Raw genomic sequence first — 15,027 nt, forward strand, 5'->3', positions numbered from 1 at the left:
TTTTATCTCACTTATTTTCATCTAAATCATTTGTCCCCCCAGATTATATTTAGATCACCTTTGAAAACTTCAGGTGACATCCACTCCCTGGGGTCACGAAGATCCTCTGCAGAAGGAAATGGCAACCCACTTCACTATTCTTGACTGGGAAATCCCATGGACAGAGGAGCGTGGTGGGCTACAGACCATGGAGTCTCAAAAGACAGGACTTAGCGACTAACAACAGAATAACAACACTTTCAAATATTTAATATTGATTGAGCCCTTCTGGAGAGCAGTATGGCAGTGTTTACTGACATTAACATGCACACTGAGTAAAATCTGACTTTGAGGAAACTTGTTGGAAATACCCCAATATGCACAGAAAGACATACATACATCCATGGTTACTGAGCATTGTTTGCAACAGGAGAAAAAATGGTGGTCGGCGGGGGCGGGGCGGGGAGAAAGTGAGCCACCAGGGAAGCCCCCCAAAAGAAAAATGTTTAAATAAAATGCAATGAGAAATACACATAAATTACAATAAATAGTCTTCATTGATCATAAATATAAAATTTATAGCCCAAAGAAGAAAAAAGAATAGAAGACAATTGTGCAACAGTATTATCCCTATGCTCCCAGTTACATTTAAGAAATTCAACCGAAATATGCGCACATCACGTTTGGATACCTACGCTCTTGAAGATTCCACAGCTAACTGCTATACGGCTTAATACGTACAAAGCCTTACATGATAAATGGTAATAATAAGAGTTGTCTTTTTTTTTTTAATTATAATGCATTCTTGCATTACTTACATAATTTAAAAGTAAAGAATATGTTTGCGATTGCATTAATAACTCCCTGAACCCAACTACCTGCCAAGCGTGAGGGTCATTTATTACAACCCTTCCATCCCAAGAGCCCAGCACGGGATCCAGCAGTTAATGGCCTGGCTCTGAACACATGCTGCGGGGACCAGCCTGCCGATTCTCACCATTCCCCACACCCCAGGGAGATCCTAAAGTCAACATTCACCACACCATGCTAATTCTCCCTCAGACGACGCAGCTGCCAGCCATACAAAACGCAGGCGCGAGAAGGCGGTGCTCACTCCCGGCAGCCCCGCCTCCCGGGCTCCTAGACGTCATTGGGCAGCGCCGCTCAGTATCTGAAGGGCCTGCGATCTGCCTTCCGGAAGGGAATCCCGGCCGCTGACTATGGCGACCGTCGCGGAGCAGTGGGTCCTGGTGGAGATGGTCCAGGCGCTCTACGAGGTGAGCTTGGCGACTTCAGGGGCTTACGACCACACCCAACCCTGGGGAAGTGGGACGTTTTGTCTGGATTTTTGTGCTGAGGGCCTAGGCGGGCCTGGCCTAGTCACGCCCGGACCTTCGGCGTCGCTCCCTGGAAGGGCTCAGAGGCACATATTTCCCAGCGGCGGAATGTAGGGAGGCGCGGGTGGGAGCCGAACTGGGGGGTCTCGATTTGCTCTCCAGCTAGTGGAGAGCCCTCTCCAGGTCCTGTCCGGATACAGGAGAGAGACTAGTCAAAAGCCAGAACTGTTAAAACGGGAGAGATGAAGTAGAATGGAAAATCTCAGTCTGGAGAGGTCCTAGGGAAGACAGGTCCTTGGAACTGTGGAGCAGATAATAGGGGAAAAAATAATAAGTTGGAGTTTGTTTTTGTTGGGAGGTAGCCGAATGATTTGTTGGAAAGGAAGCCGAATGATTTAGGAATATGAAATAGCCATTCTTCCGCATACGTCCCATTTTCTGTCTTGCAGAGATACAACGACTTTAGTAAATCTTTGAAGAAAGATTAGTTAAGGGATGTTTTTTGAAAGGCCAGCCATTTCAGGTAGTAAGATAATATAAAATTTAAATGTCGTTCTTGTGTAAAACGTTCATTCGACATTTAGTGAGTTTCCCTGCACTGTACTGAGCTGTTCAGTGGCCACTAAACACATGTGGCTATTAAGCACTTGAAAAGTGGCGAGTACCGCTAAAGGAGTGAATTTTTCATTTACGTTAGATGTGTATTTAAGTAGTTTAATGGTGCTAGTGACTATAATATTGGGCAGCACAGATGTAAATGCTAGAAGCAGTGCAGTGTGCGAACAGGTAAAAGTCGCTGTGCTTATGAATCTCACATTCATGTAGAGTGAATCTCAGTTTCTTTCGATAATTTTCTTAAAACTTAATATTGCACTTACTGGCAGCGGTGATGATGAAAGATGCATCAGGACCCATCAGGACTTTTTGGAAAAAAAAAAAACAAAAAAAAACAACAACAGTTAAGAAAGAGAATATGGCTTAGGAGATGTCCAACCATAGGTTAATCATAGTGACTGTGAAAGTCACTCAGTCTTGTCCCACTCTTTGCAACTCCCTGGAGTTCTCCAGGCCAGAATACTGGAGTGTGTAGCCTTTCCCTTCTCCAGGGGATCTTCCCAACCCAGGGATCAAACCGAGGTCTCACGCATTGCGGGCAGAATCTTTACCTGCTGAGTCACGAGGGAAGCCCAAGAATACAGGAATGGGTAGCCTATCCCTTCTCCAGCGGATCTTCCCCACCGAGAAATCCAGCTGGGGTCTCCTGCATTGCAGGCGGACTCTTTACCAACTGACCTATCAGTGACTAAGAAGAGCCAGTGAAATTTAAGATTTGTATTTCAGAAATGAATGTAACTTCTACTGTATATTGTTGCTGCCTTTCTGAAGACTGCCTTCGATTGTGTAACTTCTCATGCCTTAGTCCTGACCATGAGTGAACCTTGAGAGGAGTCCTCCTGGATGTCTTTCCTAGGGAAGAAAAGAACCTGCATTTGTAATTTTTATTAATTCAGTAGACATTTCAGCTTTTCTTAGGATGATGTCTTTGTGGGGTGGAATGTTTAACTAGTGACTTGGATATTTGTTTGTCAGCTATAGTCCAATTATTGATAAAACCAAAAGGGTTTTTTTAATAGAGCCCTTATTCTTAAATGAATTATATTCAGGAGGGATCAGCAAATTTTAAAAATAATCTTACAGAGATTTCTGGTTTTGCTTCTAATTTCTGTGTACCTTGGATGTAGAATTTAAGGAGTCTTGTTGTGTACCTATACCTAGATAACATGTATGGAGTTTTAAAGGTACCTGTGCAGTGATCTGGAAGTTTATGTATGCATTTGTCAGCAGTTTCCCTGTCACCACCTCAGAATTTTTTGAACTACTGTGACTCATCACTTTCTGTCTAATGCTTTACAGTAGTTTGTATTTACATTTCTAAATACCTCTTTTAAATGACTTTCCAATGACAACCTATTGGAATACAGCACTCCATAACTGACTGATGGTGGTTTAGTTGATATCTGGAATCTTCTACATGCACTTCGTGTGTTTAGTTGTATAAAACATAAAAGTCAGCTAGCTTGGCCTTTATCCTGGAAATGTACAGTTGAAAAGAAAACCTGACATGGATAATTTCATTAAGGTAACTTTTTGCCTGCTGACATGGAAAACACTACATACTTTTGGGAAACTATGGTAGAAAAGAGACATGCTGTTTCTTTAAGCATTAATAAAGTCTTTCTGCCATGTTCCAAGGAGAATTTAAAGAGGCTTATCAGGGATACGGAAAATGTAGTAAGATGTGCAAAATTCTTTGAAAATTGTGGAAACTGGTTTCCAAATAATTATCAGTTCATCCGTGATATGTGAAGGTGACAGAAGGCTTGTGACGCTGCAAAATGTTTGTTAGTTATAGTTGTTTCCTACCAGTAAAAATACAAATTACCTGAAGGATCTGATAGTTAATATTGTTTAATTATTGAAATTCTGTGTCAGATTTTATTTTAAAAATTAATTTTTATTCCTAAAGATGGTTTAAAGCTGCAGTTTTAGAGATTTTTCATGTTAGGAGACATGCCTTCTGTTAGAAATGGGAAATGGAATGAGCAGAAATAAAGTGAGCTTTGGAAGTAAATCTCCAGAAGTAATAAATAGGTTTTGTAAGGGTCATGGGTAGTAGTATATGCAGGTGCATTAAATTATATGTGCAGGTTTGGAAATATTTGTTTATTTCTTGTTTGTGTTTTACTTTTGTTTTTGACTCCTAGGCTCCTGCTTATCATCTTATTTTAGAAGGAATTTTAATACTCTGGATAATCAGACTTCTTTTCTCTAAAACTTACAAATTACAAGAACGATCTGATCTTACACTCAAGGTGAGAAGTTAAATTTCTATTTTATTATTTGGTGTATGATTATAGTTGTTGCTGCTGCTAAGTCACTTCAGTTGTGTCCGACTCTGTGTGACCCCATAGATGTCAGCCCACCAGGCTTTCCCGCCCCTGGGATTCTCCAGGCAAGAACACTGGAGTGGGTTGCCATTTCCTTCTCCAATGCATGAAAGTGAAAAGTGAAAGTGAAGTCACTCAGTCATGTCTGACTCTTAGCAACCCCATGGACTGCGGCCTACCAGGCTCCTCCATCCATGGGATTTTCCAGGCAAGAGTACTGGAGTGGGGTGCCATTGCCTTCTCCAATTATAGTTGCTACATCTTTCAAAAAGGACTTGTGGTGGCCCAACTATATATATATGTTAAAATGTTTCTGGAATGTAAGGAAAACGGGAATGAAATATCAGGGTAAACGAATTACAAGGAATCCAGGGATAAAGTAAGTGTCCAAAGGAGTACCATGTTACAGGCCTTTGTATTTTGCTAGAAGTAAACAGCAGTCTGGAAACGTACTAGATGCTGGAAGGGAGACTTGGGCTACTGCTGAATTGCCAGTGTCCACCTATAAGGTTTCATGAGTTGCTTGGGAAAAGCAGCACTGTTTCTGAAGTGTGAATGAACGTTTTCCCTGTGGTCTTCATAAAGGAGATTCAGAGTCGGAGAGAATCCTCTCCATCCCACCACTCTCCACCTTCACACCCCAAATCGAATTTTCATGTGTTCTGTATGGTAAAGAATCCAGCTCAAGCCCAAGTTCGGCAAACCTTAGGAAGAAGTGTCAAGAGGACTTTCAGTGCTGCCCTCTGGGGGCTGTTAGTATGGAGGACCAAGGGGTTTGTGGAATCCCCCACCTTCTCGTGTGGGTAGGAACACTGAGTAACTGTGCCCCAGGTATGAGAGGGGAAGAGCAGTTTTGACTGCAGCGTGGTTTCTGTGACTTTGATTGTTTCCCTGTCCAGCCTCTATAGCAATATGCCAGAATACTTAGAGACAAGTACAGTTAGAGGTGTTTTCCCACAAAAGTGCCTACAACTTCAGGAGTTCACAAGGCAGCGTTAAGTGTAGCACAAAGATGGACACTGCTCCTTTCTTTGCTTGCTGGAGCATTCACAGGAGAAGGTGCAAGTGGAATAGAATTACAGCAGTGTGGCAAGTGTTGCCTTGTTTTCACTGGCTGGCCCTTGCTATCTTGATCATTAATGTTTATCATGAGAGGGTCAGACAGTATCCCCTCTAGGGGATATGCAGCAAGTGACTCTTAGGGCAAATAAGTTTAGGAAACCTGAGTAAAGCAAACTAAAGAGGTGTCTTGTTGCATGATTTCTTATATAAAAGGTTTTTTATACACCAGTGGCTATTTGAACCTCTGGAGAGATACCCTAAACTTGACCACGGATCCCCACCCCTGCCTTTTTTTATGGCACACTGATCCTTGTGGGATTAGTGTACCATAGAACACTCTTTTGATAGTATTACAGTAAGATTGAGTCCTCCAGCCCAGAAATCCTGTTTTCTTTTTTTCCCTTGGTATTTAGGAACTCCATGTGAATGATTACGTGGCCATGGAACAGATTTCTAGCCCAGCTGTTTAAGGGGTTGATCATTCCTAATATTCTTAATTTAAGTTTAAGCATATCAGTCCACACAAATGTGCATTTTGAAAGAATAATGCCTAAACATAATTCTAGGATAACCCTCTAAAATCAAAGCTTACCTAGAGCAAGATTCAGTAGTCACTGACATCTTACCCTAAAAGCTGTGGAAGGAACAAAAACAACTGTGTGAGCATTTCTAAAGCTTAACTTAATGGCACCAAAGAAGAAATGCCCTTCTCAGTTTTGCAGATGTGCAGAGTCTCTTGAATACCAGGCAATCTTGAATTGATTCTGAAATCTGTCTCCATGGTAGCGAGTGGACTGTGTATATGTATCACACGTGCTCTAGGCTTGTTCAGGCTACTGTTCTTCCATGCAGTTGATTTATTCAGCTAAGCATTTTTGAGTTCCTGAGCCTTAAGTGAGTATGCTCCTGGCCATGCCCTAGAGTTGTCTATTAGGAGAAACATACACAGAAGCATTTAACAGGAGTGTGGAAATAGAAATATTAAGAGTGGGCTTATCTAAGGCTAGAATTCCTGTCTCTGTCATGTTCATCAGGTGTGCCTCATCTCATCGTATACATCCAGAGTACATTTTCAAAATTACACTGCCTTTTCTAGTTCAAGAAAGGATAGGAAACTCAAAATAGTCAAAATACCTGTAATGTAAGAAATAGCAGGTAAAAGGAATAAAGTGGCTTTCTGTGAGAAATTTCCAAACAACTAAATCCTATTATAATAATCATTATTAGAGAGTCTTTTGGTATATTTCAGTTGCTTCTGAATCCTTGCCAGTGGCTTATAGAAACAGTGCTTTGTAGTCTAGTTGATCCCTTCCTATGACTATCATGCCTATAAGAACCTAAGGTGTGGCTGTCTGTAATATTTTGCAAGAGGCTGAGGTCACTTAACCTGCAGTCGTGCTTCTTATCTTTGTATTGTAGACTTTTTTTTTTATCATCAGTAGCATTTATACTTCCTTCAGTGAAAAATTCTGAACAAAAATAAAATGAAAAAAAATTTTCCATCACCCAGGAAGTTTCATGGGAAAAGAGCCTTTAGTCTGAGTTGAGGAAAGAGGTAAGGGGTTAAGTGCACAAAACTCAGTGGTGATTTAGTGTCATTTCCAGCCACAGCGTCTGGACCTCTTTCTAGCAGCGTGTTCATTACGATGGCATCATTACAACAAACAGTTTAGATACTGCTAGAGTTGCTGTCCAGTAAGTAGCACTGCACTGTATTTTAACTGCTTTTCTCTTGTAGGAAAAGGAAGAATTGATTGAAGAGTGGCAACCAGAGCCTCTTGTTCCTCCTGTCTCAAAAGACCATCCTGCTCTCAACTACAACATTGTTTCAGGGTAAATTGGTTTTGTTAGTCAAGGGCTGATGTTTGGTTTCCTGAAAGTAAATTCAGCAAAGTATAGGTTGGTTTATATAATATTCCCTTTTTAACTGAAATAAGACGTTCAGAAACTTCTGGAGATCGGACATGCTCTTTAATAGTCTCCAGCTTGGGTTTCAGAGTTTGTCTCTTTAATACATATCTATTTTTCAAAGTAATACAGACATATAGTATTTCAGATGGTGAGACAGTGAAATGAAAAACAGCATTCCTCCTTGTTGCCACCTGGTTTGTTTCTGATTTTAGATCTGTTGTAGATCTTTATAAGTAGATAGTAATGGTATGCTTACACCACTGTTTCTTGATTGATTAGTATAGACAGACAGTCCCTGTTGACTCTCACAGTATGAATTATGAAACTTCAACTCACACTAGTCCCTCCTGGCTTCCAGTGTTTTATCTGTTTATATTTTTAGTTCTTCTGTTTCAGTATAGAGAAAATATTAGACACATAGTATCCATCATCAAGAAGTAATAGGTATTAACATTTTGCTGTTTACTTCAAATCTGTTTTTTAAAAGAAATAGAGCATTGGAAATATAGTTGATCCTTGAACAGTATGGCAGGGGTGCTGACCCTCCATGAAGTCAAAAACGTACAACTAAATTACAGTCAGCCCTCCAGATACATGGTTTTAACACATCCCTCCAGATAGTGGTTTTACTACTATTTACAATCTCAAAGTTGGTGGATGTTCCTTTGCTTATATTTATGCTTTTACAACAATATGCCTGTTGCCATGAAAGTTTTCAGTATTTGTTTATAAAATACGATGCAGCATATTCTCTTGAGAGAGCTTCCCAGGTGGCTTAGTGGTAAAGAATCTGCCTGCCAGTGCAGCTGATGCAGGACATGTGGGTTCAGTCTCTGGGTCAGGAAGATCCCCTGGAGAAGGAAATGGCAACCTACTCCAGTATTCTTGCCTGGGAAATCCCATGGACAGAGGAGCCTGGAGGGCTGCAGTCCATTAGGTCGCAAAGAATCAGACACCACTGAGCAACATTCTCCTGAGACTGTCCTACTTCTGGTCTGACATGGGAGAGGCTTGTATTCTTCACTTTGGTGAACTTCTTTGGTCTTATGAAAGTTTTACTTGTTCTTAAATCAAACTTACCAATCATTAATGTTATGATCATAAATCCTTTCTACCACAGACGTCTAATTTGCCTGTTTTCTGTATGACAGTCACTTGTCCCAACGTAATTGGTTGAATAATCCATTTTTTACCTACTGATTGGAAATTTCCCTACTTTCATATGTCATGTTCATCACTCAGTTGTGTCGGACTCCTTTTTCATATCCTTCTCCAGGGGATCTTTCTGACCCAGGGATCGAACCTGGGTCTCCTGCATTGCAAGTAGATTTGTTACCATCTGAGCTACCAGGGAAGCCTTCTTATGTTTAGTTCCCTTATATAAGATCTATTTCTGGCTTTATTTCTGTTCTTTGGTATATTTGTTCTCCCTGTGCCAGAACCTCGTTTATGTTGTTCAGTCGCTAAGTCATATCCAACTCTTTGCAACCCCATAGACTACAGAACACCAGGTTTCCCTGTACTTCACTATCTCCCTAAGTTTGCTTAAATTCATGTCCATTGAGTCAGTGATGCTGTCTAACCACCTCATCCTCTGCTGCCCCCGTCTCCTTTTACCTTCAGTCTCTCCCAGCATCAGGATCTTTTCCAGTGAGTTGGCTTTTCGAATCAGGTGGCAAAGTATTGAAGCTTCAGCTTCAACATAAGTCCTTCCAATGAATATTCAGGGTTGATTTCCTTTAGGATTGACTGGTTTGATCTCCCTGCAGTCCAAGAGATTCTCAAGAGTCTTACCCAGCACCATAATTCAAAAGCGTCAATTCTGGGAAGCTCAGCTTTCTCTTATGGTCCAACTCCAGATCCATACACAACTGCTGGAAAAACCATAGCTTTGACTATACGGACCTTTGTTGGCAAAATGATGTCTCTGCTTTTTATATACCGTCTAAGTTTCTCATAGATTTTCTTTCAAGAAGCAACGTCTTTTAACTTCATAGCTGCAGACACTGTCCACAGTGATTTTACAGCCCAGGAAAACAAAATTTGTCAGTGCTTCCACTTTTTACCCTTCTGTTTGCCATGAAGTGATGGGACCAGATTCCATGATCTTAATTTTTGAATGTTGAGTTTCAAGCTGGCTTTTTCATTCTCCTCTTTCACCCTCATCAAGAGGCTCTTTAGTTCCTCTTTACTTTCTGCCATTAGAGTGGTATCATCTGCATATTTGAAGTTGTTGGTATTTCTCCCAGCAATCCTGGTTTCTGCTTGTGGTTCAACGAGCCTGGCATTTTGCATAATGTATTCCACATATAAGTTAAATAGGCAGGCTGAAAATACAGCCTTGTTGTATTCCTCTCCCAATTTTGAACCAATCCATTATTCCGTGTCTGGTTCTAATTGTTGCTTCTTGACCTGCATACAGGTTTCTCAGGAGACAGGTGTGGTGGTCTGGTCTGTTTAAGAATTTTCCACAGTTTGTTGTGATCTACACAGTCAAAGGCTTTAGCATAGTCAATAAAGCAGAAGTAGATTTTTTTTTCTTAGAACTCTCTTGCTTTCTCTATGACCCAGCAGATATTGGTAATGTGATCTCTGGTTCCTTTGCCTTTTCTAAATCCAGCTTATGTATCTAGATTCATGTACTGCTGAAGCCTCCCTTGAAGGATTTTGAGCATAACCATGCTAGCACGTGAAATGAACTCAGTGTTAGGGTAGTTTGAACATTCTTTGGTATTGCCCTTTTTTGGGATTGGAATGAAAACAGACCTTTTCCCATCTTGTGACCACTGCTGAGTTTTCCAAATTTGCTGACATATGAGTGCAACACTTTAACAGCATGATCTTTTAGGATTTGAAATAGTTCAGCTGGAATTCCATCACTTCCACTAACTTTGTAGTAATGCTTCCAAAGGCCCTCTTGACTTTATACTCCAGGATGTCTAGTTCTAGGCCAGTGACCACACCATCGTGGTTATCCAGGTCAAGACCTTTTTGTGTAGTTCTTCCATACATTCTTGCTCAGTTTAGTTCAGTTCAGTCGCTCAGTCATTTCCAACTCTTTGCGACACCATGAATTGCAGCACGCCAGGCCTCCCTGTCCATCACCAACTCCCAGAGTTCACTCAAACTCACGTCCATAGAGTCTGTGATGCCATCCAGCCATCTCATCCTCTGTCGTCCCCTTCTCCTCCTGCCCCCAATCCCTCCCAGCATCTGAGTCTTTTCCAGTGAGTCAACTCTTCACATGAGATGGCCAAAGTACTGGAGTTTCAGCTTTACCGTCGTTCCTTCCAAAGAACACCCAGGACTGATCTCCTTCAGAATGGACTGGTTGGATCTCCTTGCAGTCCAAGGGACTCTCAAGAGTCTTCTCCAACACCACAGTTCAAAAGCATCAATTCTTCGGCGCTCAGCCTTCTTCACAGTCCAACTCTCACATTCATACATGACCACAGGAAAAACCATAGCCTTGACTAGACGGACCTTTGTTGGCAAAGTAATGTCTCTGCTTTTGAATATGCTATCTAGGTTGGTCATAACTTTCCTTCCAAGGAGTAAGCGTCTTTTAATTTCATGGCTGCAGTCACCATCTGCAGTGATTTTGGAGCCTAAACAAATAAAGTCTGACACTGTTTGCACTGTTTCCCCATCTATTTCCCATGAAGTGATGGGACCAGATGCCATGATCTTAGTTTTCTGAATTTTGAGCTTTAAGCCAACTTTTTCACTCTCCTCTTTCACTTTCATCAAGAGGCTTTTGAGTTCCTCTTCACTTTCTGCCATAAGGGTGGTGTCATCTGCATATCTGAGGTTATTGATATTTCTCCCGGCAATCTTGATTCAGCTTGTGTTTCTTCCAGCCCAGCGTTTTTCATGATGTACTCTGCATAGAAGTTAAATAAGCAGGGTGACAATATACCGCCTTGATGTACTCCTTTTCCTATTTGGAACTAGTCTGTTGTTCCATGTTCAGTTCTAACTGTTGCTTCCTGACCTGCCTACAGGTTTCTCAAGAGGCAGGTCAGGTTGTCTGGTATTCGCATCTCTCAGAATTTTCCACAGTTTATTGTGATCCACACAGTCAAAGGCTTTGGCATAGTCAATAAAGCAGAAATAGATGTTTTTCTGCAACTCTCTTGCTTTTTCCATGATCCAGTGGATGTTGGCAATTTGATCTCTGGTTCCTCTGCCTTTTCTAAAACCAGCTTGAACATTTGGAAGTTCACGGTTCACATATACCTGAAGCGTGGCTTGGAGAATTTGATCATTACTTTACTAGTGTGTGAGATGAGTGCAATTGTGCAGTAGTTTGAGCATTCTTTGGCATTGCCTTTCTTTGGGATTGGAATGAAAACTGACCTTTTCCAGTCCTGTGGCCACTGCTGAGTTTTCCAAATTTGCTGGCATATTGAGTGCAGCACTTTCATAGCATCATCTTTTAGGATTTGAAATAGCTCAACTGGAATTCCATCACCTCCACTAGCTTTGTTCATAGTGATGCTTCCAGAGGCCCACTTGACTTCACATTCTAGGATGTCTGGCTCTAGGTGAGTGATCACACCATTGTGATTATCTTGGTCGTGAAGATCTTTTTTGTACAGTTCTTCTGTGTATTCTTGCCATCTCTTCTTAATATCTTCTGCTTCTGTTAGGTCCATGCCATTTCTGTCCTTTATCGAGCCCATCTTTGCATGAAATGTTCCCTTGGTATCTCTAATTTTCTTGAAGAGATCTCTAGTCTTTCCTATTTTGTTGTTTTCCTCTATTTCTTTGCATTGATCGCTGAGGAAGGCTTTTTTATCTCTCCTTGCTATTCTTTGGAACTCTGCATTCAGATGTTTGTATCTTTCCTTTTCTCCTTTGCTTTTCACTTCTCTTCTTTTCACAGCTATTTGTAAGGCCTCCTCAGACAGCCATTTTGCTTTTTTGAATTTCTTTTCCATGGGGATGGTCTTGATCCTTGTCTCCTGTACAGTGTCGCAAACCTCAGTCCATAGTTCATCAGGCACTCTATCTATCAGATCTGTTTCTCACTTCCACTGTATAATCATAAGGGATTTGATTTAGGTCATACCTGAATGGTCTAGTGGTTTTCCCCACTTTCTTCAGTTTAAGTCTGAATTTGGCAATAAGGAGTTCATGATCTGAGCCACAGTCAGCTCCCAGTCTTGTTTTCGCTGACTGTATAGAGCTTCTCCATCTTTGGCTGCAAAGAATATAATCAGTCTGATTTCGGTGTTGACCATCTGGTGAAGTCCACGTGTAGAGTCTTCTCTTGTGTTGTTGGAGGGGGGTGTTTGGTATGACGAGTGCATTCTCTTTACAAAACTCTATTAGCCTTTTCCCTGTTTCATTCCGTATTCCAAGGCCAAATTTTCCTGTTACTCCAGGTGTTTCTTGACTTTCTACATTTGCATTCCAGTCCCCTATAATGAAAAGGACATCATTTTTGGGTGTTAGTTCTAAAAGGTCTTATGGATCTTCATAGAACCGTTCAGCTTCAGCTTCTTCAGCATTACTGGTTGGGGCGTAGACTTGGATTACTGTGGTATTGAATGGTTTGCCTTGGAAACGAACAGAGATCATTCTTTCGTTTTTGAGATTGCATCCAAGTACTGCACTTTGGACTCTTGTTGACCATGATGGCTACTCCATTCCTTCTAAAGGATTCCTGCCTGCAGTAGTAGATATAATGGTCATCTGAGTTAAATTCACCCATTCCAGTCCATTTTAGTTCACTGATTCCTAGAATGTCGACATTCACTCTTGCCATCTCCTTGCTACCTCTTCTTAATCTCTTCTTCTAATGTTAGGTCCTTATTGTTTCTCTGCTTTATCCTGCCCATCTTTTCATGAAATGTTTCCTTGATATCTTCTGTTTTCTTGAAGAGATCTCTAGTCTTTCCCATTGTACTGTTTTCCTCTGTTGCTTTGCGTTGTTCATTTTAGAAGCCCTTATCTCTTCATGTTGTTTTCTGGAACTCTGCATTCAGTTGGGCATATCTTTTCCTTTCTCCCTTGCCTTTTGCTAATCTTTCATTAGCTATTTGTGAAGCCACCTCAGACAACCACTTTGCCTTCTTGCATTTCTTTTTCTTTTGGATAGTTTTTGACACCGCCTCCTGTACAGTGTTACAAACCTCCGTCCACAGTGTTATTTGTTCCTCTTATGCCAGAACTTCATTTATACCACTAGGTTAATAATAGGTCTTGGCTAGCGTGGATCCTTAACCTTCTTATTCTTCAGAATTGTCTAGGCTGTTTTTTGACTCTTCACTAATAGTTTAGGTTTAGCTGATCAGATTTCACCAGAAAATGAATTTGAACTTTCGACTAGTAATGCATTGAATTTGTGGATTAATTTGGAAAGAATTGGCATATTGCTAATACTGAATCTCATCACCATGTATCTTGTGTATAACTTGTATATTTAGGTCTTTAATGTTTCTGAGAAAAGTTGGATAACGTTTTTCATAAAGATTTTGCTTAACTTTTCATACTTTTTGTTTTGAAACATGATAGATTCACATGAAGTCATAAGAAATAATACAGATAGATTCCATATACCCTTCATTATGTCCCCCAGTGGTAACATCTTGCTTAACTGTAGTACAGTATCACAGCCAGGAAATTGACGTTGCATATCTTTTAATAGCTTTATCTCTAGATACCAGAGAGTTTTCATTTCTGTCATGAAGAGCATCATTTTCTTCTTGTTTCTGTGTTATTACACTGGCTGGGATACTTTGTATGCAGTGTTGAATAGGAGTGGTAACAAAGACTTCTGTGTCCTGTTCCTGATAGCTTTTATGGGATAACCTGTATGGTGTTACAGGCCTTCCTTTCTCATCCTAATTTGCTAAGGGAACTTTTTGTTAGTTTTAAAATCAGAGTATTAAATTTTATTAAATCTGTTGAGATGATTGTGACTCTTCTCCCCTAATCCATTACTGTTTTAAATTGTACTGGTTGATTTTTTTTACAGTAATTAAGCATATACATAAAATTTCTCGAAATTGCAAGCAGCCACACCACTCATCGTCACTCAGATTCTAGCTTGGTAGACTTGCAGAAAGATGGAGATTTACCCTCTGGAAAGGCTAAATATAAATGAAAAGTCCGAAGGATGTGTTAGGGAACGGGTGCCCTTCTGAAAACAGAATGTAAGTAAAATGTTTATAATGAATAGTAGGATGCTGATCCCATTTCCTCCATCTCAGCTCTTAGAGAAAGTTGGAAACCAGATTTATACCTCATATATACCAAAGGAGTTCTCTTTGGTGAAACTCGAAGTCAAGAGAATAAACACAGAAAATTTTGAGCTTAGGGTTTCCACAGATGAACTCGTGTCTGATTATTATAGAGTGAAGCCCACTGTGAGTCAAGAAGCCAGGCCTATTTACACAGTGCTTCAGTTAGCTTCCCTGTGGCTCATATGGTAAAGAATCTGCCTGTAATAAGAGAGACTTGGGTTCAATCCCTCGGTCAGGAAGAACCCTTGGAGAATGGCTACCCACTCCAGTATTCTTGCCTGGAGAATTCCATGGACAGAGGTGCCTGGCAGTCTACAGTCCATGGGATTGCAAAGAATCGTTCATGACTGAGCAACTAACACTTTACTTTTTTTCTTTCTGGTTAGCATTTCAGTGTCTTATTCTTAAAAATGGGTGGACAACCTTAAATTATGGTCCATTGATTTTCAACAAAGTGCCAAGACAATTCAGTAGGGAAAGAATAGTCTTTTTTAGCGAATGGTGATGGCACAACTGGATAGACATGTGTAAAAGAAT

The 15,027-nt window shown here is 40.7% G+C and overlaps 1 protein-coding gene across 1 annotated transcript in view; it reads left to right on the forward strand.

Moving 5' to 3' along the window:
* Positions 1–1,138: 1,138 nt before the first annotated feature.
* The window catches only part of SPTLC1 (serine palmitoyltransferase long chain base subunit 1), a 65,613-nt gene continuing 51,724 nt past the window's right edge, over positions 1,139–15,027 (forward strand). Inside the window, exons 1-3 of the mRNA XM_027550350.1 lie at positions 1,139–1,256; positions 4,082–4,189; positions 7,065–7,159. Coding sequence (XP_027406151.1) covers positions 1,200–1,256; positions 4,082–4,189; positions 7,065–7,159 — 260 coding nt within the window. The 5' untranslated portion in view covers positions 1,139–1,199. The remainder of the gene's footprint in view (positions 1,257–4,081; positions 4,190–7,064; positions 7,160–15,027) is intronic.

This window comes from Bos indicus x Bos taurus, chromosome 8 (assembly GCF_003369695.1).
Source record: "Bos indicus x Bos taurus breed Angus x Brahman F1 hybrid chromosome 8, Bos_hybrid_MaternalHap_v2.0, whole genome shotgun sequence".
In the NCBI taxonomy this organism is placed as follows: Eukaryota; Metazoa; Chordata; class Mammalia; order Artiodactyla; family Bovidae; genus Bos; species Bos indicus x Bos taurus.